The sequence below is a fragment of the Lactuca virosa genome, chromosome 1 (genome assembly GCF_052849685.1).
Source record: "Lactuca virosa cultivar CGN04683 chromosome 1, Lactuca_virosa_CGN04683_v6, whole genome shotgun sequence".
Lineage (NCBI taxonomy): Eukaryota > Viridiplantae > Streptophyta > Magnoliopsida > Asterales > Asteraceae > Lactuca > Lactuca virosa.
The window spans coordinates 4,882,229-4,909,022 of record NC_136426.1 but is presented as its reverse complement, the minus strand read 5'-3'; the positions used below and the strand labels follow the sequence as shown (position 1 = coordinate 4,909,022).

Here is a 26,794-nt window from a genome sequence, read left to right as displayed (position 1 = left end):
TCTTCTAAGGAGAACTTTTAGTATAGGGACTATCAATCACATTATTACTTACTTACAGCGGGTCTCGTGAGAAGACTACTTACTTACAGCGGGTCTCGTGAGAAGACTACTTACTTACAGCGAGTCTCGTGAGAAAACTACTTACTTACAGCGGGTCTCGTGAGAAGACTACTTACTTACTTTCAGCGAGTCTCGTTAGAAGACTATTTACTTACTTTCATTTGGGTCTTGGTAGAAGACTACTTTTTATACTAGTAGGAAATATGGGATTTTCTAGGGTTTTCATACTTATACAAACTTTTCCTCAAAACAATTACAAGTCTTTTATTACAAGTTTTATTTACAAATAATGACATTAAATACTTATGAATTCACCAGCTTTATGCTGATACTCGCTTTCAAATTAACTTGTATTCTCAGGTCACCAATAGACAGGTACGATGACCAGGTTTTGTGAAGACGGAACAGTCAAGACTCGTCTTTTATTTTGAATATTCATTATATTGTTATTCTATGAAAGAACGCACTTGTATTTAAAATTATACTATTAATGCAATGGATGATGTTGTTGCTTGTTTACTACTTTGCATTGTTGTGATAATTTACATGACGTCCTCCGCCCCAGAACGTTTCCGCCGTTCTTGGTTTTTGGGGTGTGACAGATTGGTATCAGAGCATTGTTTATAGTGAATTGAGTATATCAACCCATAAAAGATATACAGACTATAAATACAATGGGATTAAAATACTCTGACCAAGAGTTATACCTTTAAGTACTAAAATACTTAACTAAAAGTATACATATCTACGTACCTACATACTTACTATAGAACAGTATCATACTAGAACATAACAAAAGTATTTAATTGTTGGGCACAACAGTCAAAACTGGGCAGTTATGTAATCATATATGGAATTAATATAGCCTAATCAACTATATTTATTTGAGATACGGTGAACGTGTGTTCGGGGATGATAGTGGTGTTGCGACAAACCTAAAACTTACCAAATACTAGGTCCAAAGGAGTCTTTAGAACAAAACATAAAGTAAAATACTATCGGAGTATTTTGAGATACTATCCAATAACAATACTAAATGTATACAGTAACAAGAAACCTAAGAACCAAACCCAAAACATAGATACTATGGGAGTATCTTCAATAACTGTAAATAATTATATGAGAATTAAAAGACCCTTACTGATCGGTCTATAATGGCAAAGTGTATACATCCTAGAGTTATATATAATAAAAATCTCATAGACTTAGAATGTGTGATTTCGCTTCACTTCCTTTTCCTTGTTGAGATGTGGATTTGGAGTAGTATCACATATTCGAATGACTATTAGATCCAAGATATATATAATTTGTATACCCTATGTGATTATAGAAAGATTCAATAAGGATCTCATGTTAAAAATTAGTACTAGAAATAGATTGAGTATTCTCATAGATTCTCTAGACATTTCCATTCTCGCACCGACAACCTGACTAGAGACACCACCTCACTAAAATAGTCAATAGAGAGAACTTCGAGAAGGGATCAGACAAAGAATACGAAGCTAGTGGGATGCCAGAGGACACCAAAGGGACATAAGTGGACATCATATTGCTTTCGTCAGGAGTAGGACAGAGAACAAAGGATACCACTCGCGAGTCATGCGAGATGGCAGAAAACCATACGCGTCACATTAATAATTAAGAGCCCAATACGACCTAGTGAGTTGGTGAATACACTACTCACCTTCTGTGATAGGCTTAAAGTCTTTATAACTACATCTTGAATATCAATGATTTTGAGAGTTGGATTGGTTCCCGACAATCCTTGCCCAAATACTTTCATTCTTCTATCATTAGAACCCTATACCATTCATACTATCTCTTGTTGTTGAACTATGGCGATTTAGTTCATAGGACACGTTCATTTTCTGCACTATTGAATTCTTATCATTTTCTAAATTTTTTCAACTTATAGTTGAAAGATGCCTCCTAGAAGGAATCCAAGACGTAACAATGGTACTGAAGCACCGATACCACCCCCACCACCACCTCCTCAGTTCGATGCTACTATGTTCCAAGCAGCAGTCACAGCGGCTGTAGCGGCTGCCATGACACATATCAACACTTCCGGCGCTACTGGTTCGGGAATTGGGGCATTTCCTTCGAACCATGGCGAGAGTCATGGGCACTCACGAGAGTGCACCTATAAAGATTTTACGAACGCCAAACCCCTGAATTTTAATGGAACTGGAGGGGTTATGATATTAAGACAATGGATAGAAAAGACAGAAGCAGTCTTTGAGATCTGCGCCTGCCTAGAGAACAACAAGGTCAAGTTTGCTACTTGTACTTTTTCGGAAAGAGCTTTAACATGGTGGAATGGCCACGTTAAGGCACTGACTCTAATAGTGGCAAATTCGATAAGCTGGGAGAGCTTAAAAATAATGCTGATGAGAGAATACTGTCCACGAAGGGAAATTCAAAAACTCGAACAGGAACTCTGGAATCTTGAAATGGTTGGTTCTGATATATCAACCTATACCAACAGATTTTGTGACCTGGCAATTCTTTTCCCAGATATGGTTGCTCCAGAGAGCAAGAAAATAGAAAGATATATTTGGGGACTGTCATCCAAAATTCAGTCAAGCGTGTTAGCGTCAAGGCCTGATACTTTTGATAGTGCCAAAGAACTAGCAGAATCTATTATTGACCACGGAAACTATCAGAACTCAATGATTGCTGTATAAGATCAACAAAAGGGAAACAACAACAACAATAGGAAGCAAGGTTGGAACAAGAGGAAAGACGAGTCCTCACAGGAATCCTCAAGGAAACAACATCTACTTACTGTCAATGCTGCTACCGTACCTACAATAGTCTCTGCTAACCCATTACCAGCAAAGCCTTATGCTGGTAATCTCCCAAAGTGCAACAAATGCAACTATCACCATCATGGACCTTGTCGGGAAATGAAGTGCTTAAACTGCAACAAAAAGAGACACACCAACCGTTACTGCAAGACTCCAGCAAGGCCGATCAACCAAGTACACAACACTGGTGTGAGCCAGGCTTGCTACGGTTGTGGCGAGGTGGGTCACTACAAAAGAAACTGCCCGGTAACAGCGAATGCTGGCACAGACGGAAGGATGCTAACGATCACCGCCACAGGAGAGACTACTCCGGGCCCACGTTAAAAATCTATTACGTTCAGTAGCGTTTATGTTAGACTTCTAAACTTTTAAAAACTAGTGCAACTAGAGTCTTATCTTTTGCGAGATCCCATCTGTGTTAGGGACTCTCGTGCTGCCTGTAATGGCTTTTTGCAGTATGCTTTGTTCACAGCTGTAATATCATAGCTGAAACCAAAGTACTGAAAACTCTTTCATAGATTGCACCATATTGTTTTGTAACACCTTTTGATCCAGTCTAACGCCTGTAATTTCGAATAGTTCGACGTCGTCATTTGACTTGACTCGATTTGATCCTCACAGTGCCAGTTTCAAGCGAAAATCCTTCTCTCGTAATTGACTCTCTAGCGAAGCCGTCGTTCCAGAACTCCGAGGTGCTCATGCGCAGAGTACCTTACTATTCATAGCCTTCCCGAAGTAACTTCAGCAAACCTCTCCGGAAAACTACTCATACTGTACGTCAAGTTCAATCCAAAGACCCATACGGTTAACCAATCATGGAGGAAAGTATACGCTAGGGTAGTACATAATCAAGATTCTACAGGTTTAGAATTGATGATTCCGCTTTAACTTTTTTTCCTCGTTTGGATGTGAGCTTAGAGAAGAATCATTTATTTGACTACCTTTTCAATCTTAATTATATACGACTCGTATACCCGAGACGGTGATTGATGAACCATGTATGAGTTCTAATATGAATTTCAGGACGGAGACTGTCTCCAGACAACGAGTAATTGTGCTACCATACGGATAAACTTAGAAGCCAAACTTAGAACCTCCCATCGATCAGGACAGGAGATGCATATGGAACAGAAGTACCTATTCTTTTCATGATTCAGGAGTATTCACTTTCGAATCTGAATTTCGGGACGAAATTCCCTTTAACGGGGGGATGATGTGACAACCCGGAATTTCCATACGTACAAACCCTAAAGTCAAACACTTCAATTAAAAGTCAACAATAGGAAGCAAGGTTAGTACTAGAAATAGATTGAGTATTCTCATAGATTCTCTAGACATTTCCATTCTCGCACCGACAACCTGACTAGAGACACCACCTCACTAAAATAGTCAATAGAGAGAACTTCGAGAAGGGATCAGACAAAGAATACGAAGCTAGTGGGATGCCAGAGGACACCAAAGGGACATAAGTGGACATCATATTGCTTTCGTCAGGAGTAGGACAGAGAACAAAGGATACCACTCGCGAGTCATGCGAGATGGCAGAAAACCATACGCGTCACATTAATAATTAAGAGCCCAATACGACCTAGTGAGTTGGTGAATACACTACTCACCTTCTGTGATAGGCTTAAAGTCTTTATAACTACATCTTGAATATCAATGATTTTGAGAGTTGGATTGGTTCCCGACAATCCTTGCCCAAATACTTTCATTCTTCTATCATTAGAACCCTATACCATTCATACTATCTCTTGTTGTTGAACTATGGCGATTTAGTTCATAGGACACGTTCATTTTCTGCACTATTGAATTCTTATCATTTTCTAAATTTTTTCAACTTATAGTTGAAAGATGCCTCCTAGAAGGAATCCAAGACGTAACAATGGTACTGAAGCACCGATACCACCCCCACCACCACCTCCTCAGTTCGATGCTACTATGTTCCAAGCAGCAGTCACAGCGGCTGTAGCGGCTGCCATGACACATATCAACACTTCCGGCGCTACTGGTTCGGGAATTGGGGCATTTCCTTCGAACCATGGCGAGAGTCATGGGCACTCACGAGAGTGCACCTATAAAGATTTTACGAACGCCAAACCCCTGAATTTTAATGGAACTGGAGGGGTTATGATATTAAGACAATGGATAGAAAAGACAGAAGCAGTCTTTGAGATCTGCGCCTGCCTAGAGAACAACAAGGTCAAGTTTGCTACTTGTACTTTTTCGGAAAGAGCTTTAACATGGTGGAATGGCCACGTTAAGGCACTGACTCTAATAGTGGCAAATTCGATAAGCTGGGAGAGCTTAAAAATAATGCTGATGAGAGAATACTGTCCACGAAGGGAAATTCAAAAACTCGAACAGGAACTCTGGAATCTTGAAATGGTTGGTTCTGATATATCAACCTATACCAACAGATTTTGTGACCTGGCAATTCTTTTCCCAGATATGGTTGCTCCAGAGAGCAAGAAAATAGAAAGATATATTTGGGGACTGTCATCCAAAATTCAGTCAAGCGTGTTAGCGTCAAGGCCTGATACTTTTGATAGTGCCAAAGAACTAGCAGAATCTATTATTGACCACGGAAACTATCAGAACTCAATGATTGCTGTATAAGATCAACAAAAGGGAAACAACAACAACAATAGGAAGCAAGGTTGGAACAAGAGGAAAGACGAGTCCTCACAGGAATCCTCAAGGAAACAACATCTACTTACTGTCAATGCTGCTACCGTACCTACAATAGTCTCTGCTAACCCATTACCAGCAAAGCCTTATGCTGGTAATCTCCCAAAGTGCAACAAATGCAACTATCACCATCATGGACCTTGTCGGGAAATGAAGTGCTTAAACTGCAACAAAAAGAGACACACCAACCGTTACTGCAAGACTCCAGCAAGGCCGATCAACCAAGTACACAACACTGGTGTGAGCCAGGCTTGCTACGGTTGTGGCGAGGTGGGTCACTACAAAAGAAACTGCCCGGTAACAGCGAATGCTGGCACAGACGGAAGGATGCTAACGATCACCGCCACAGGAGAGACTACTCCGGGCCCACGTTAAAAATCTATTACGTTCAGTAGCGTTTATGTTAGACTTCTAAACTTTTAAAAACTAGTGCAACTAGAGTCTTATCTTTTGTGAGATCCCATCTGTGTTAGGGACTCTCGTGCTGCCTGTAATGGCTTTTTGCAGTATGCTTTGTTCACAGCTGTAATATCATAGCTGAAACCAAAGTACTGAAAACTCTTTCATAGATTGCACCATATTGTTTTGTAACACCTTTTGATCCAGTCTAACGCCTGTAATTTCGAATAGTTCGACGTCGTCATTTGACTTGACTCGATTTGATCCTCACAGTGCCAGTTTCAAGCGAAAATCCTTCTCTCGTAATTGACTCTCTAGCGAAGCCGTCGTTCCAGAACTCCGAGGTGCTCATGCGCAGAGTACCTTACTATTCATAGCCTTCCCGAAGTAACTTCAGCAAACCTCTCCGGAAAACTACTCATACTGTACGTCAAGTTCAATCCAAAGACCCATACAGTTAACCAATCATGGAGGAAAGTATACGCTAGGGTAGTACATAATCAAGATTCTACAGGTTTAGAATTGATGATTCCGCTTTAACTTTTTTTCCTCGTTTGGATGTGAGCTTAGAGAAGAATCATTTATTTGACTACCTTTTCAATCTTAATTATATACGACTCGTATACCCGAGACGGTGATTGATGAACCATGTATGAGTTCTAATATGAATTTCAGGACGGAGACTGTCTCCAGACAACGAGTAATTGTGCTACCATACGGATAAACTTAGAAGCCAAACTTAGAACCTCCCATCGATCAGGACAGGAGATGCATATGGAACAGAAGTACCTATTCTTTTCATGATTCAGGAGTATTCACTTTCGAATCTGAATTTCGGGACGAAATTCCCTTTAACGGGGGGATGATGTGACAACCCGGAATTTCCATACGTACAACAATAGGAAGCAAGGTTGGAACAACAATAGGAAGCAAGGTTGACTTTTAATTGCTGTATAAGATCAACACAGCCAAACTTTTAGAGTTTGGGCCGTAAACTCCCATGTGGCCGTGAACTCATGCCTTAGGCATGAGTTTACTCCCCAAACTCTTCATTTCTCACTTCCACCCTCAAGTTTACTCCCTATTCTCTCTCAACTAGCATCCCGTTCTTCACCCGATCTCCCGAAAACATCTTCAAGTGTTCTTCAAAACACCAAGAACACCAAGAACACACACTAGTGTTCTTGGACCTTAAACACCCAATCAAGCTTCTATCTTGACCATTGTGTGTTCAAGTCTCCAATTGACACCTAGCACCTTGTCCAACACTTCCGTACGATCCACTCACAACAGGTGAGTTCATACCCCTTAATTAACCTTTTAAATGTTTATAAATGCTTTATGGGGGGGGGGAATACAAGTTGAATCATGCTAGTTATTATATCAATCACATGTGATTAATAACTAGCATACAAATGGATTTACTACACTTTTAGCTGTTTTACAAAACATATTACTTCAAATGACTTTCTCAAAACGTTTTTACATGTTAAAACTCTTTATCAAACTGTCTTAATTACTGTATGTTTCCTTTCAAACTTTGCTACAATTGTATTTCAAACAAAGGTTTTTCTTATACTTAAAACTGTCTTATCAAACAAACTACTTTCAAAATCGTTTTATAAACTGACATCAAGTCATGAACTCTTATTTATTAAACTTTTCAAAGGTTTTACTAAAACTTCTTTTATACTTTTATATGTCAAATGCATGCCCATATATGTATAGTTATATAAGTAATGTTTAAAGGACTTAGGATGGCTAGCTCGCTTTATTTCCTTTTCCTCGTTGGGATGTGGCCTTAGGGCATCGGCTATTCGTCCGCATATCGTCTAAATCTTACCTATATACTATGTATACATATATAGATATAAAAGTTCTATCAGTCAATTCAGTACCTTTGGGTAGTAAAGGCATACTTGCGGTTATTAACATACATTACTAGTAACTATAATAGGTATAGTTAGGAGATACTATTTACTATTCCTAGTACAATTGTTAAAAGCATGTCTATATATGTATAGTTATATAAATAATGGTTGAAGGATATAGAACTGCTAACTCGCCTTGATTCCTTTTCCTCGTTGGGATGTGTACTTAAGGTATCAGTTAGTTGTCCAAAGTTCGTCTAAATCTAACTTATATATTATGTATACATATGTCGATATAAAGGTTCTAATCAGTCAGTTTAGTACCTTTGGGTGGCAAAGGTATACGTTCATATATATGCTTACGTAACATAAATGTGGATTTCGACCTAGCGATTCGTTGTTGAAGTCACCTTTAGTTTCCCAGAATCTCTTCTAAGGAGAACTTTTAGTATAGGGACTATCAATCACATTATTACTTACTTACAGCGGGTCTCTTGAGAAGCCTACTTACTTACAGCGGGTCTCGTGAGAAGACTACTTACTTACAGCGAGTCTCGTGAGAAGACTACTTACTTACAGCGGGTCTCGTGAGAAGACTACTTACTTACTTTCAGCGAGTCTCGTTAGAAGACTATTTACTTACTTTCATTTGGGTCTTGGTAGAAGACTACTTTTTATACTAGTAGGAAATATGGGATTTTCTAGGGTTTTCATACTTATACAAACTTTTCCTCAAAACAATTACAAGTCTTTTATTACAAGTTTTATTTACAAATAATGACATTAAATACTTATGAATTCACCAGCTTTATGCTGATACTCGCTTTCACAATAACTTGTATTCTCAGGTCACCAATAGACAGGTACGATGACCAGGTTTTGTGAAGACGGAGCAGTCAAGACTCGTCTTTTATTTTGAATATTCATTATATTGTTATTCTATGAAAGAACGCACTTGTATTTAAAATTATACTATTAATGCAATGGATGATGTTGTTGCTTGTTTACTACTTTGCATTGTTGTGATACTTTACATGACGTCCTCCGCCCTAGAACGTTTCCGCTGTTCTTGGTTTTTGGAGTGTGACAGAATAACCCAATTATTCTGGAAGTCAAAACATGCAAAATGAAACACAACGATAATACTTAATCATATATGGCCCCAAAACTTTTGAGCGTAAATAAAACACTTTTATTTAAACACCATATTGACTGCTCATTATTCATTGTTTAATGTTTCGGATAATCAACTTATTACTTGAATTACAACAATAGCTGTCCCATGCTCCGAGCATGCACACTATGTTACCTATGATCCTTAATTTGTGAAATAGATCAATTCAAAACCTTTCCAATGAAACTCATTTCACAATTCCCAATCGTTATCATTAGTGTACGATCACAACATTCTTGCCACTAATAGAATATGTTAGATTCTAACATTTTATGCAATGATCCTTTCGTAATGTCATAACATAAAAGTCACCAAGACTCGGCTAATGAAATTCCAAGGTATTCTATCGGAAATTGTTACAAGACAATTCGATAGACGCGAAGTCTCACATTCAAAGTACATTCCTTTGAACATCCTTCTTGCATAAAAGTTTCTAATCTAGACCTAGACTTTCAATATCCAACTCCCAATATGGAAACATTTCCATATTTGCCATATGACAACTCATTCTAAATAGAATCTTATTTATTCAAAATAATGTCAACATGGTCCATCCAATACTATACTTCCAACTACTCACAAGCAACAAATCCTTGGCGAACCTTAGATCGTCATTTGATAGTTGTTTAATTATTTTAGCCAAAACCGTTCTAGTCCTTTTCCCTCTTAATGAGCTAAGCATTTGGAAAATTTTAGAATGATCAAACATTATAGCATATGCAATCGATCCTATACCCGAAGCCTATGGAACACGATTCATAATGTCTCACATGAAGACGTGATACTTTACCAGTCTTCTGCTATAATATTTCTAATTGCCATGTTCTCACAATTTTGATTATAAAAAGGGATGCCGTAATCATAACCAAATTTTGAGAATGCAATTATCCTTTCCATATATAGAATTTCCTCATGTTGAACCATTCCAACACAACATTCATATATATTTGACTAAATTTAATTAAAATTACACAATCTAAGCCTTTAGATTTGAAATGAAGTATAATATTCTCTCCCTTAATTATAGCAAAACAACTTTTCAACCCCTACAACTTGGCAAAGTGAATCTTTGTTTTCTATAATTAATATTGCTAACTTGCAATACTTGAAATAATAATCATGCTCCCACTAACACGATGATTATTACCATACAAGCATAACACTTATGCTCCCACTAGCTTTGACATATATTTAGAAAACATCTGAACTTCCAGAAAACAATGTTTATTGAATTCCTTAAGTTCATATTTCTAAATACCTGATGCTTTGATAAGCCTTTATTAAAGCTTCTTAACCTCATACACCTTTGCCTTAGAAAGCTCACATGTGTGTCTAAAGAAATTCAGAACTTATGTTACTAAGTCCCAAATGTTCAGACTAATTGCCAAATCTCACAATTCGAACTATGAAGAGGCATGCCGTAATCATAATCGAATTTGAGAATGCAATTTACATAATCGCTATCTCCTTAAAATCTCTCTTAGTGAAAGCGTTTCCTCACAATTATTTTCATGAAGGAGAGAAACCTTATGACACGTAGCTTTTAAAGTGTATGTGTTCCTATCCATGTGAATCTGCCATAACCATTATCGTAAGACAAGGTTTGCGATAAATCTAAACTTATATGGACTGAACTTGTTTAATTTTGATTTCTTGCCTCATGGTAGCATGAATGCCCACCATGTCTTCCAAGTTGTTCAACAACTCACCCCTACATATCAATGTACTTTCCATTGATCAAGGTGCTTTGCCTTTATGCATTCAAATGAGAACTCATAGAACTCACATGCACAATTAACCAAATTGGAATGGCACAGAAACAAGATTATGTCAACACAATAGGTTGTAAACCTCAAGTCGTGTGCTAGTGATGATCGATAAGATTTATTCTTGACTTGTTCTTGAAACGTTTTCAAGATCATTAAAACTCCCACTGACCTCTTGACATATATGATTCTCTTGTCAGGAGACTTTCCTAGACAAAACAAATATTCAAGAGTTAGTGTAGTTGTTATCAAGACAAAAACACTTCAGATAATTGGTCCTAATTGGTCTTTGTCTTATCCAAGACAGCACAACTTACCAATTTCAAATGTGCAAGAATATGAAAACTTTTCCAAATTCCACATTTGTTGAGTGTTATAAACCTACTGAAGACGTGTCACTCAATGTCACAATCTTGGAGTATGACTCTAAGACTTGATATTGGAACGAAGTATGATTGACTTCTTGATTTAACCACTTCCACAATTCTCGATTCCTCTTCTTAGACATACAAATGTACTAAGACTCACTTAGAGGATCAATTGAGATATGGTTCTTAATCATTAAGACTTTATCATAAAACACAATAAAAGGTACTCTCCCTTCTTCTTAGAATGGAGAAACTTTTATCTTTCTGCCTACTTGATTCTTCTTTATTCGTTCTGCTATTCATTGAAACTCTTTCAACCAACTCAGAATTACACTTAATCTTATAAGTATAATCATATTTACTAAACTTTAGTAAATCATGATGAATATCTTTGTCACTATTGTAGTGGACCTGATCGACGCACAACCTAGTGTACTCGATCTCCTAGTCCCTCACTTGACACTTTGTCAAAGAATTAATCTAATCTCCAAATATAAAGTTTCTCATTCATCACACAACCATGTTGTATGATTCCAAGTTTCTGTCCAATTGAAACTTGGGCGATGAGAAACTCTCCCTATTTGGTAAATTCTTGACATTTCCACAAATAACATAATTAAGAATCACATCCAATTCAACATTGCTAAAATTAGAAATACATAAACATCCATTTTCACATATGCCATTGCAAGGATAAATAAATAAGACGAAATCAAAATTCATTTTATTGCGGAAAAATTTGTCCTTACAATGCAATTCAATTGAAAAACTATGTTATTACATATTTCTTAGCAATTTATTCTAACTCCAAGTAGTAGCTCAAGAATCCAATCTTCAAGCAATGCGATCGAAATCCATTTCTTCACGATTAGATTCAGCTCACTTTTTCCCTTAAGCTTCCTCTCTTTTCTTCGATCCTACAAAAACATCAAAATGTAATCTTGTCACATCATGTATTAAGAATCTAGAATAGGAACTTAAAAGAGTTAGTTAATGGATTTTACCTGAAGTAGAGCCATACATCTTGACTCTCCCATCTCTTAGATCTCTCAGGTAAATAGGGCAACTTTGTCTCCAATGCCCCTTCTCTTGGCAATAAAAGCAAATGGACTCTTTTGGAATGGCACAATGAACTATCTCAGAATTTACCTTTTCTGGATCTCCAATTTCACCATTTTCAATGTCCATTGAAATTTGGGAGTTTGATTCACCAGACAAATTTGCCTGACCAGCTCGCCAAATCATCGCTGATTCAGCAGCTATAAGCAAATAGGTGAGATCAATGAGGGTCACGTCGTGATCCATCATATAGTACTTCTTAACGAACTCACTATATGATTCAGGAAGTGACTGAAGAACCCAGTCAACAGCCAACTCACCTAAAATCTCAACACCCAACATGCTTAACTTGTCAATGTGTGACTTCATCTCTAAGACGTGTGCACACATAGGTTTCCCATCTTCGTGTTTACTTGCCAAAAGGGCTTGAGTGAGCTTGAAATTTTCAAGCCTTTGAACTTGTGGATTAGGGAGAACAATTGGAGGAGGTGGAGGAAGTGAAGCATGATTTCTTGTTCCTCGATCATATCGTGGAATATCATCTTCATTTGGAAAGCTTGTTCCATGGGATTTGGGAAGACCATGATTGTCAGAACTAGACATCTACAAAAAGGGATAAAATTCAAGTTAAGTTGATTAGAATCCTTGATGTAACACCCAAATGAAACATCAAGGCTAGGATCCAACACAATACTCTACAAACTAGAAGAGGGATGCCGTAATCTAGTTGCAGAATATTTGAAGGTAGGTAAATGACGATTTACCAATTTCCACCATGAAAAACGAAAAAGAAATTTAAGTTTTAAATGAATTGAAACTCCTAGATCTTTTGAGATTCATTGAACCTTTCAATGGCATGTTTAATCTCGATTATGCCCTTCATTTGTGACTGGGATGCCGAGGATCACAAATAAGGTGTGAATAACCATGCGAATGTACGTGGTGCACCCAATGTTACTATCACCTAATCAATGTGCCGGTTAACCACACACGCTCCATTGATCTGTGTAAAACATCGAGTCACCCTTCGCTACCAATGTCATCCCCAAATTAGTGTGCCGGTTAACCACACACGCTCCACTAACATTTGACAAGGGTACGAAGTGTAATTCCATGGATTAGCTTACAATTTCACATTTTGCCTAAAGTAACTATGATTTGGGAATTTGTAAAAGCATTTAGTTACTTTGTACTTCATTATACTTATAATGGAAGGTTTCTGTCCTATCCTACCCGTTCGGTTAACGACCCTCCACTAGTCAAGAGTGCGGTGGTTAAGAGTGGATACCCATTCAATCGCCATTTTATAGGCAATTTCCGTAAACACCCCTTATAGACCAGCTTCGTGAATGAGGCCTACTAACGGTAAGACTGACTCTTTACTCATATATATATATATATATATATATATATATATATATATATATATATATATATAATATTAGACTTTTAATGTTACATATATATAGTATAGGGTGTATTTTACACTTTCAAAATACTAGGTGGTCTAATTTAATTAATTATACTTTTAATTTAACTAAATGTAAACCAAAACTTTATGGATTTATTAACTCTCTTTTAATTATACACTTTAATTAATTAACAAAACCACAAGGGTGTAATTTGAACATTTCAAAATACTAGGGTTTAGAATTTAACATTTCAAAATTAAACTTTTAATCAACTTTTAAATTCCAAAACTTGAGGGCAAGTTTTGAACTTTTCAAAACATTAGGGATTAGAATTTAAATATTCCGAAATTAAACTTTTAATCAAAATTTAAATTCCAAAACTTGAGGGCAAGTTTTGAAACTTTTCAAAACTATCTAGATCAAATTACAAATAATTAAATTAATCAAATAATTTGAATTATCTAAATTTGACCTAATTTAATTTTCCACAAGATAATTCAAATCAAAATTACAAATAATCAATCTTTATCTAATAAAACAAATAATTATCTTAATTTTGACAATTATCCATTAATTTTATTAGGATATCTATTATCATAACAAAAAAATCTTATTTTTATTTGAATAAAGCAATTTATGGTAATTATCCTAAGCAAATTAAGGCAAAAATCTCGAAGTTGTGCTGTCAGACTGTATTCACGAGGTGAACACACTGTGTTCACGACATAAGTCTGGTTTAATTCGAAAATTTGCTGACAGACTGAATTCACGAGGTGAACACACTGTGTTCACGACGTGAATCAGGTCAGATTCGAAATTCACAATTTTTAGCTTTGAAAACATAACTTTGCATCAAATACAATAGAAAAACACCCTAGGCCACTGATACCACTGATGGGTTTCGAGCAATACATCATTCCTATGGTGTACATGCAAACCCTAATAGCTTTTGGATCTAGTTTGTCTAATGAACATGCAATTGAATATCTAAATCTATAAACCCTAGATCTATCATATAAGAACTGAAATAAGGGTTTAGTAATTACCTTTGATTGTTATATAGCAATAAGAATCTAATCCTTGGCTTCAGAAAGCATAGTACCTCAAGTGTTGCACCTCTAATGGAGTCACAAACACCACTAAGCAACAAGATGAAGAAGAGAAGAGAAAGGAGACTCCAAAACGTCCAGGAAACCCTAAGGGTTCAGTCACCAAGTTTTTGGGGCTTAGGGGCTCTTTAAATAGGTAGGCAATTAGGGTTATCTAACAAGGAAACCCTAATTTGACTGCTTAAGCCCTAAGCAGCCCATGGACCCCTTCTGGAACATGCCTTGGACGATTTCTAATGGGCTTCCCCATAGAATTCGTCCAACCTATTATTCCAAGGTGATCCATAGCCCAATTGCAATTATCCTATAATTACAATTCCAGTCCCCTAAGTTTAATTAATCTCTTTTAGCCACAAAATTAATTCTTTATTAATTCTTGACTAATATTAATTAAACAATATGATTTCTCCTTTAATATATAATTCTCATAATATATTAATAAATCATAATTAAACCTTTCTCTCCTTAATTCATCCTACAAGTTGCTATGGTGAAGGAAACCCAAAAGGACCATGCTCATAATCGGGTCAAGTACATACCAAAATAGTTATGGACTTAGACACTAGTCCAACATATTCGTAGTTGTTGGTTGTTGGTGCATATACTTCGCAGCGTCGTCAATAATTTTCTTCAATTCATCCTCTTTGTTGTCAGCTGCTTTTGACTCGGATGAAATAGCCTTCTCTGGCTCATCAAAGAGTAGCATAAATTCCTCATAAAGATTGGAGAGAGGAATCGTGGCTGGACTTGGCTTAGGAAAGATCTCCTTCGATTGAGTCTCATTCGGTTGAATCCTCTTCAAGTAGTTGTCGTCAAACGTGACATAGTAGGTTTCTTCCATCTTTTTGGATCATTACCTAATATGCCTTAGAGGTCAGTGAATATCCCAAAAATATACCCTCATCAGCTTTCGCATCGAATTTGTTTCGTTGTTCCTTGGAGTTGAAGATGAAACACCTAGAACCAAATACATAGAAAAACTTAACGTTAGGTTTGTGGTTATTTATGATTTCATAAGGAGTGATATAAAATCGCTTATTTAGGATGGATATGTTTTGGGTGAAGCAAGCAGTCGCAACCACATCCGCCCAAAAATAGAGAGGCAGACATGCGAAAGTGAGCATGGTTCGTGCAGCTTCGCACAAAGAGCGGTTTTGCCTTTCAACTACACTGTTCTATTGTGGAGTATAAGGAGCAGACAATTTATGTGAAACTCCCTTCCCAGCAAGAAACTCTTCAAACGCTTGGTTTTTAAATTCCAGCCCATTGTCACTGCGAACATTGCGAACCAGCTTTCGCAGTTGAAGCTCAATTTGCTTTATGAAATCCTTGAGTTTTGGTGTTGCTTCAAATTTCTGTTTAAGAAAATACACCCAAGTGAAACGTGAAAAATCATCAACTATTACAAGAATGTACTTACTACCAACAACACTTTCAATTGCATAAGGTTCACAAAGGTCGATATGTTGAAGTTCTAGTGGTTCAATGACTTTCATGTTTACTATCGTTGGATCACTTTTCCTACTTTGCTTCCCCATTTCACAAGCTGCACATTAATGATCCTTATTGAATTTAAGGAGAGGAAGCCCTCGCACATGATCACCAAGAACAAGTTTGTTGATGTCTTTGAAGTTGAGGTGCGAAAGTCTTCTATGTCATAGCCAACTATCGTCTGAGTGAGCTTTCGTAAGTAAGCAAATGGCAGGCTTCCCTCGTATCGGATTCAGATTTAATGGATACATTTCACCTATTCGCTTTGATTTTAGAAGAACTGCTTTGATCTTCTTTTCTATGATCTCAGACCCTTCTTCATCAAATGAAACTTTTAAGCATGTCCCCACAACCAACTGCGAAACACTTATGAGGTTATGTTGTAAGCCTTCTACATACGCAACCTTACGAATCAAAAAATCTCCATTCGTTATCATCCCATCAAGTTTAATCTTTCCAAAAGAGCTATTTCCATACTTTACATTTCCACCATCTTTGAGAGCCCGAAACTCTCGCAACTCCTCCTTCCTCCCAGTCATGTGACGCGAGCACCCACTGTCGATTTACCATTCAGAGTCTAACTGCTCGTCACGTATTACCTGCGAAAATCAAGCAGATTTAGGAACCCAAAGTTGCTTGGGTCCTTGTGAGCCTTTTACAGAAAGGGGAAAAGTAATTGCAAGATCAACCATGTAAGTTCGTTTAACTAATGTAGTCTTATCTTTCTTTGTTATGGTGAAAACTTTCATCCTGTTATCTTTTACGTTCGTTTCTTTTGGAAAAGATTGTTTTTGTTTATTTTTGATTTGATTCTTTATGAACTCTTTTTCAACTTTCTTTCAGTTAGTAGTAGATTTCTTGGTTGGAACTTCAGGATCCGAAACTAACTTCCCTTTTCCTTTAACATCTTTGGATGAAGCTTTCGTGGGTTGAGAATGATGAGGTTTTGATTTCTCCATGGGCTTCTTTGGAAAGGTAGCTCTTTGAAAAACTTTTTGTTTAGAGTCTTGTGGACTGCGAAAGTGAGAGTGCGAAGATTGTCTGGGGTTCGCATGCGAAGGAGCTTTCGCATTTTGATTGGAAGATTTTTCATTGCGAACATAGTTGGGATTTGGGGATATCCAAAAGTGCTTCCTTTCATTGAGATTTCTTTCATATCTCACATTCCTTTGCCATTTTTGAGCTGCAAGTAGCTCAGTTGATTTGTGGATGTTCGTCTTGGGTTTCGCCTTTCTTACATGAGATTCATCCTTCACTGATTTAGGTTCTCTTTGAATGTCCTTGGTTCCACTTGGACTTCCTTTCTCAAAGCTTGAGCGTTTGTTCAGTGGTTCTGCCACATATATTCCTTTCGCTTTCCAAGAGGTTTTTTTTGACAAACCTTTGGTTTGGTCTGCATTATCTATTGGGGTAGACCAGAAGTACTCATCGTGACCATCTTTGTTGTCATTATCGACGATAGACGTTAATTCAACTGTTTGATTTATGTCTAGTCGTTTAGTTGCAAAGACTTGGTTAGGAACAGTTTGGACCTTAGGAAAAACTGTTGCTTTCTCTTTTAAAATTTCAGGTTTATTTTGAGAAATACGTGCGAACTCAACTGAATTTTCAAAAATTAAAGCTTTCGCAGGTTTAACTTCGTTTTTAACAAACTCTGAGCAATCAACCTCATCCTCTATAGAGATTTCTCTCATATCACTATCCTCATCGAATTCAGATGTGTTTTCAACATTAATCTTATTTTCTGAACTTAATTTGGCACTCAATGAGTCGAACTTCTGCATAGTATCATATTTTATTTGCTTCTTATCATTTTCATCCAAAAGTTGTTTTAACATATTTTTATGGTCTTTGGACTTAATGTATGATTCAATTCTTTCCAGTCCAACGCTATAAGCATCAGAGATTTCGTCAGACGAGAAGATGGATTCACACTTATAACAATCGGCGTCAATTTCTTCTTCATTTAATTCAAGACATGGAAAAATCATCTTGTGAATTTTCTTACCAATCTCACAATCAAGGTGAAACTGAGTAATGTTAAAATAAAGCCTTTTAGCAATCAAGATAAAAATGTTACGTTGTTTTAAAAGCATTAAATTGTCTCGTTGCAAATAAATTAACTGATCCATGGATTTAGACAAATTCGACTCAATCTTCTCTATCCACATGCGCCTCTCATCGCTTATCGACGAAACCCTGCTAATTTGATCAGTTAGGTTAGAGTTTGTCAAATGAGTTCTTTTTTAAACTATCACTAATGCTTGAAAAGGTGAGTTTTAGGTTATTTAATTCAGTTTCATATCTAGATACAGGTATATTGAGAGATTCAAGAATGAGATTTACCTTGTTGATCAGCTGTTCACACTCATTGATTTGTTCAAGAACTGGTCTTGCTGCGAAACAATTATCATCTCCTCTTCCACTCTCAGTGACATTCCCCTGCATCTGTGACCTTTCGTTTGTCACCATCAAACATCTTCCTCCAAACTGCGAACTCTCTTCTTTCGCAACAAACGCCTTTCCATTAGTAGGCCTACGAACCTCTTCATCTTCAGAGTCTGTTGACTAGACCTCAAATTCACCAAACTCGTTTTCACCGACATTTCCCTACACAATTAAAGCATGCATAGAGTTATCGGCATTCTTTTTCTTCTCGATTTCCTCAAGCTTTCGCATGTAGTAAGCCTCATCATCTTCTCCTTCCTTCTTCTCATTTAGCCTTCTCAACATGCATTTCTTGGCCAAGTGATTTTTTCCATGACAATAGTTGTCGTCATAGCCGGATTCACCCATGAGCTTCTTCTCCTTCTTGTCCTCCTCCTTTTGAGAACCATTTTTATTCTCCTCTTTCACCTTTTCAGAGCTGTAGCTGCCCTGCCAATTTCGGTTCTTGTTTGAGGAGAACTTCTTCTTTGCGAATCGCTTAGTATTTGACACCATTAAATCATACTCCTCGTTTGTAAGCTCCCATTTAGAATAATCAGACTCAGACCCATCCTCTGCAACTGTCTTGACCTTCGCAACAAGAGCCAGAGATCCCATTCCGGATACAACTTTCGCTTCTTTTGACACCTCACCTTCATGTGCCTTCAGGATTCCAACCAGCTTTTCCAGAGTATAATTTTTGAACTACTCATGCGCCCTGACTGTTGAAACCACTGCCATCCACTCAGATCTAAGCCCGTTCATAAACGTGACTTTTTGTTTAATTAATTCGCGTCCAATACCATGTTTCATCATCTTACTTAGAAGATTATTGTAGCGATTGAAGGTTGAACTCAGACTTTCTTCAGGCTTTTGTACGAATGCACCAAACTCCGAAAGCAGGAGTCTTTGAGTGGAGTGTTCAAGATCTGCATCAGTAGAGTAAAGCTCCTTGAGCCTATCCCAGATAGCTTTAGTAATGTCACACGAACTAACTAGACGAAAGGTATCAGCAGGCAAAGCAAATCGAATAATCGTCATTGCTTTAACATTGTTGATTAGCTTTTTTTCTTATCCTGTGGAACATCCTTTCCATCAAGGAGCAGTTGGTTATATTCCTTTTGGGTTTTAATGACCCTTCTAGTTCCAGTGTGAACAAAAGCACCCAGTGTGATATCTTCCCATATAAGATAATCATTGTCCTCCAAACCAAGAACATAATCTTAAAAGTGAAGTGCCCATACTTCATATTCATTGGGAAAGAGAATTGGGATCCTTTTTGTTGATCCAATGTTGCTGGAAAGATTTATGGAGCTGATGTGAAAATCGTCGTGCTGCATGATGTTATGACTTTGAAACCTGCTAAGAATCAGATGTGTAAACTAAGATAGTTTTTAGGGTAATATCAAGATCATTGTATATTGTCAAAGGAACTATAATGACGACTGAACAAGATCCTATATTAACGGAAACCCTAATAACTCTATAAATAGAAGAGATGCATATAGATTACACAGTCTCCTGCTCTGATACCAATTGTTAGGATGATAATCCTAGAAATATCGTTTAGATTTAAATAGATTACAGCAAGAACACAATGATGATTCAAAATATGCCGAATGATTAAAAGGTCACGCCTCAGAAGAACTCGACTAAGAATTGCTACTGCAGAGGCGTGATTAGGGTTACACGATAATATTAAAAGTTACCAAAACATGATGCATGCATGCATCTTAAATACGCTAACCCTAGAATTAAATACGGAGGACAGGCCCAACCCGTTTACAAAATGGGCTAAACTAAAAGCCCAATGACGCAACACATAAGTCCCAAAAACTTTAAAAGTAGGTTATGAAAGTAGACTGTCATGAATGGGTTTTGTAAGATTGTCTAAGGTGTTAGACATTGCAAAGGTTTGCTACAAACATTCATGAGTGCTCTTGAAATATGATTTGAGTATTGCACTAAACCCACACTCACATGAATCACTTCATGGAATTTATCATGAGTGATTGTGAGATGATAATATCGTATAATCTTCAAACCGAGATATATGACTTGTTGATTATGAATTGGTTGTACAGTAATAGTGCGAAACCGCATCAATAACTTGATGGTATAAAACGTGTTGTTGTGTATGATTTAACAAGTAGTTAGTACAAGCTTATAAGTCGAATTTATCTGTTCCTTTTATCCTAAGAGGATTAAAAGCGATATATTGGGCCCCTCGATGATTTTGTTTTGACTTATGTGTCGGGCCCGGTCAGGACTCAATTGATGTGTTCAATTAAGTTCTATGCCGAACAAGTCAGAAATCGGGAAACAAACTGTTGGACAATAGGTACGATTGTGTTCCATGTATTTGTCTGCATGATATCTTGAAGAACAGAGGATTATATGATCCCTTGTCTAAATGGCGCGTCAGGATTCGACAATGGGTTTTAGAGAGCTACGATTGCTATTCGGATTTTGAAGTTACATTGGCAGTTATAGTTATTAGACTTATCTAAGTGGGAGACTGTTAGATTAGGTATCTAAGCCCATAACTATAATTGGTATGTACTTGACCCTATAAAAGCATGGTCCATTTGGGTTGCAACACCGTGGAACAATTTGATAGGATGGATATTTGAGAAAGAGGTAATTGTGATTTATTAATATATTATAAGTATAATATATTAATTGAGAAATCACATTATTTAATTGGTATTGATCAAGAACTAATTTGGTATTAATTTAGTGATCAAAAGAGACTGATTAAACTTACGGGGACTGATTAGCTAAATCAGTAATACTTGTAGTTGGACCCATGAACCATGTTGATTAGAGTTGGACTAAACCTATATGAGTGTCCATGAAGGTTTAGCCAAAAAGGCCTATGAAATATGAAAGATCATGGTGAGTTAGGGTTTGCATGGATGAAACCCTAGGCTATAAAAGTAACCCCTTAGACCCTAAAATCGGCCCCATGCATGCTAAAGTAGATGATAGCCGATTTTAAGCTCCCAAACCTCTCTCTCAAGCTCATTCTCTTGTTCTTGGTTTGTTGTAAGACATTTGAGGCATCACACTTGAGGTGCTAGGCTCCTAAAGGTCTAACACAAGCAAGATACCACACAAGGTAATCTTCTAACTATTTTTTATGATTCAAATGTTACATTGCATGCTAGTTTAGGCTTTATGCTTTGGAAAAACAATGTTGCATGTATAATTAGAGAAAACTTAGATCCAAAGCATTAGGGTTGTATGTGCACCATAGGAATGTTAGAGTACATAAAACCCATCAGTGAGAAACTGACCTAGTCAAAGAAAATCAGAAGGGGGAAGGGTACACTAGTAGTAATACAACAACCGAAGAAAATCTTAGGACAAATACAAAGAACGAGAAGTTGAAGTAAGATGCTTGCCAAACCTTGTTGAGCCTCCCCTCACCTATAGCTCTAAAAGCCAGAAGGTTCGGAGACACTGAGACACAAAGCAAAGATTGACACACATGTGTAGGGATCCCAAGATCGAGTGAGCTCCCAAGAGGAAATTACAAACGCCAATGCAACATCGTTCAACAAGTAAACCAAAACAGAGGTCAACTTAGAACAAATCGCCAAGGCCGCGAAAGTCTCCGATTGGTTCAAATCATACTCAGACTACCATTCATACGAGCCATTCCCAGGCAATCCCCTAAACTACAACACACGGGGAGGCCTGAGAGTTGTGATAAGGCGAACGCAGTTAGGAAAGGAAAAACACTTGCCCCCAAAGAAGAACCAGGCGGACAGAACCAAAACATGAGTGGGGCTGAGAATCTTCTTCAAGATGACAACTTAGCCAGGAACGCTTAGACCTAGCATGCACAGAAACACGGTTAAACCTCGGGAAAACACACCCGGGGAATATCCGAGGCACCTGGGCATAGGCGCTATAGGACCACCCCCGTTGGAGATGTGCCCTACAACCTAACGAGAGACACAAAAGCAATGTCGCCACTTAGGGTTGCGAACAAGTCGTCGCGAATGCCAAATTTTGGCGAGAACACCAAAGAGACGAAACAACATTCAGACACGGGCAAGCTCAGCAAGAAGTGCACTGGCAGGGAATGTACAAGCAGGACCGTAAACGCACACCAAAGGGGAGCTCATGCCCCAAGAATTCGTTTTATCATAATCATTATAAGCAAATAACAGTGTGGGTATCTTGGGGAATACTTTCTTGCTCCGGCTGATCATACACATCGCATCCTTCCTTGCTTAATTTTGTAAATAATATATATATTTTTTTGAAAATAATTTGGAAACTTTCACAGATCCTTAGTTTGATCCTGGATTCACACGAATGCTCATCGAATTCTCTCAAACCAGGGCTCTGATACCAACTTGTAACATCCCAAAAATCACGATAAAATTTTCATTTTTCAATTAAAGTAAAATCATTGTTTCAATCAAAATCCCAAGTAATAAAAACCAATTATCATATATAATTATCCCAAAATCATAGTATCATAAAATCTCCAAAACATATCATAGAAGGATGTGTACGATCACGCCTTCGACTTGCCCCAATCGTCTGAAGTACCTGATACATAACACTTAAATTGTAAGCCAAAGCTCAGTAAGTTCCTCTAAAAAACCACATATGAAAGATAAACAAACATGAACAGTGGGCCCACAGCCTATGTCTGGAATACCCATACAGGGCCATCAACATAAGTCTGGATTGCCCCCAAGCCCACAACATGAGTCTTGAATGTCCTTCTCATCCCTCAATCCATCTTTGGAATGCTTCTGATCCCTTAGCATGAGTCTGGAATACCCATACATGGTCCTCAACCCATGTCTAGAATGCTCTCGATTTCTTGGCCTTCAGCACAAAGAAAAACCGCCTCAACCTAAACCGTTACAATATGTCGACATATGCACATAAATAAATATTAAGCAAATAACAGGTAATCATGCAGATCTAACCAATCATTACAGCACATCAGCATCTAAAGCATGATACATAACACAATCTAATGGGTCGACATTGGCGCCTTCAACCTACAAGTACGGTGAGGAAAACTCATCTCACAGTCTGTAATATAGCTGAACAGATCACTGTTCCAAATGTTGTCTCTACCGGCCACCTATATAATAAACAATGACCTAGTCTCAAACAACTATTTAAATTACCCAAAATACCCCTAAGTCAAACTTGGTCAAATTCATGGTTAAAGGCAAAGTCAAATAGTCAAAGGGGGTCAACAAAGACTGAGTACGCCCTGCGTACTCAGTCACTACGTTGTGCGTTGTCACAACTTGAAATTTTTGACCCAACAAAACTTAAACCCTAACCTAGCACAAGTGAAACTACATTGCAATCCTTGTTGCATTTTATTATCTATAGCCTTAGGGCTTGTTTAAAGAGTTAACAAAGAGGTAGGGATTGAAACCTAAGATAAATTAGGGGATTATAAATGATCATAAGTTAAAAGTATAGGGGTTTAAAACATAAATAACACTCATAAAATAGTTTTCGCCCAAGAAATCAATGCTAATTAGAGTTTTCGCCCAATGTAATAAATGCAAGGAGGGTTTACGGTTTTATGATTAATTCATGAGGGGTTTACGGATTGAATTTCTTCCAATTTGGTGTTTTCGGTCCATAATCTGAAAACACTAAAGCCCAAGGCCCATCTTAGCCGTAAACACCTTCCTATATATTTAGTTCATCCGAAAACAATTTCAATTCTTACATTATCCATCCGAAAACACTCCTAAATATCTAGATATTTAGCCAATTTAACTTCCCAATATGATAAGATACAGTTACCAATGAACATATCACATCACCACCTCATGAGTTTTCCTTCATATTTTAGGTGAAAATGAATTCATTTGACACATTCAGTAACGAAAACACATTTCTCACTCATATGCTCTCAAAACTCATATCAAGATCCTTCGCATTGCAAGCAGTTACCCAGAAACCTTCAAACTTTCATAAGAATTTCTCTTCAATTAGTAAGTATTCTATACCAAAAAGTGATAATTATTATGTTAAGTTATAAGATATCTAATTTATGCATATTATTATGTACAAAAATCATTAGGATACAATTATTGTTTCGTGTCCTAAATCGAGGTTCACCGTTTCTACCCCGTTATCAAAACCGTGATCACACTCAATGTGAGTTCATACCCCTACGTTTTTACTATTTTTAATGTTTTTAGGGGGGGGGGGGGGGGAATACAAGTTTAACACAAGAATATTATGTTTACATTTAAATGATTTTTTAATTATTTCTAAACTATTTCAAGTCACTTAAACGCTTTCAAATATTTTCAAACTCATTTTACTGTTTTAAAAACTCTTTTAAACTATTATTTTTACCCAAATCATATATATATATATATATATATATATATATATATATATATATATATATATATATATATATATATATATATATATATATATATATATATATAGGATTTAAAAGGGCTTAGGACCAATAATTTCACTTTATTTCATTTTCCTTGTCTGGATGTGGGCTTAGGTAGAATTATTTGTCTGACTGCCGTTTCAATTTTATATATATATATATATATATATATATATATATATATATATATATATATATATATATATATATATATATATATATATATATATATATGTATGAATATAATAAATTACTTCAATAAATTTTAAATACCCTTTGTAACACGCCGAGCAAAGGGGTGTTCTCGTAAAAGAATTCATTTTATACAAAACACTCTTATAAATTATAATAGGTATAATTTATGGAACTTACGGACTATTTTACTGAGTAGGAAAAACGATATGAAAACATGTATATAAATTATAATAGGTATAATTTATGGGTCAGTTCACAATATCAATCGTCTTAAACATGGATATGGAAAAACTACAGTTTTATTTACTAAAATGTTTTCACCGTATTACTCGTGAACTCATTGAAGCAATAAATTTGTGAGACACGTCTTCGCGTACTTACTTAAGTACAAAAAGAAGCCCCGACTTATTAACTAGAGTCTCCTGGAGGGAGCGCGTGAATTTGTATATAGATCTATACGGGACTGACAATCCCGCGCCCTGACTGTTAGCTACAGTTGGAACGGAAGTTCTGGGGTGACAAATGTCATTAATGATACAGACGTCTACAAAACGTCGTGTAAGGATATCCGTCATATTAGTATGGTTATAAGGACTCGCATGGAGAAAACAACGATTCATTTACGTAGTAATATACTTTTTAAACAGTCTAAAGGGGTGTTAATTTTGTGATTATTTAGGGTGTACACAAGAGTTATATATAGTAAAAAACTGATAGACAATGGAATGTGTGAATTCTGTTTTACTTCCTTTTGCTTGTTTGGATGTGGACTTACGACAAAATCACACAATCGATTGTCCGTCCGTTTTTTATTATATATAATATATACGTACTAGGTAATTATAGGGTGGTATTAACATCGCGTACTAGTTTACAACACAGAGAAACATAACAATGCAGAAAACAGTCTTTTTATAGTTTTATTGTGAATTAAAACTACGTATACTATTACATAGTACAAAAACACTTATACAGTTTGATTTTAAGGTATTAAAACTACTTTTCATTTATATTACAAAATATTGGATTTTCTGGGTTAGACATCATCATTTTACAAACAGATCAGTATAACATAAAGGACTCTTAATGGTTAATATTATGGTTCCTTAGTTTATACATTCGAGTTATGTATACTGAAGACCTGATAGATCGTGGAAGGTGTGATTTCCATCTTACTTCATTTTCCTTACTTGGATGTGGACTTAAGGTAGAATCTCACAATCTATTGTCTGTCCGATCTTGATTATATATAACATGTCTAAACTAAGTGATCACAAAAAGGAAATTAGGAACCTAATTACAAAAAGGTTCAACACTTAGTTACCAACTAGTATATCACAAATGACTCTTGATTATTCATTCTATGATTCCTTAGCTTATACACCAGAGTTATATATGATGAAGAACTGATAGACTGGAGAATGTGTGAATTCCGTCTTACTTCCTTTTCCTTGTTTGGATGTGGACTTACGGTAAAATCACACAATCTACTGTCCGTTTGATCTTGATTGTATATATCATGTATAAACTAAGTGATCATAGAA

General features: G+C 36.7%; 1 protein-coding gene across 1 annotated transcript; it reads right to left on the bottom strand.

Annotated features, from left to right (window-relative positions):
* Positions 1-15,622: 15,622 nt before the first annotated feature.
* LOC145110731 (uncharacterized) lies at positions 15,623-16,749 on the bottom strand. Its single transcript, XM_079047090.1, has 4 exons — positions 16,386-16,749; positions 16,126-16,265; positions 16,009-16,074; positions 15,623-15,676 (listed from the first exon to the last, which is right to left on the bottom strand). Exons 1-4 carry the CDS (start codon positions 16,747-16,749, stop codon positions 15,623-15,625), a joined length of 624 nt encoding a protein of 207 aa, XP_078903216.1.
* Between the last annotated feature and the right edge of the window lie 10,045 nt (positions 16,750-26,794).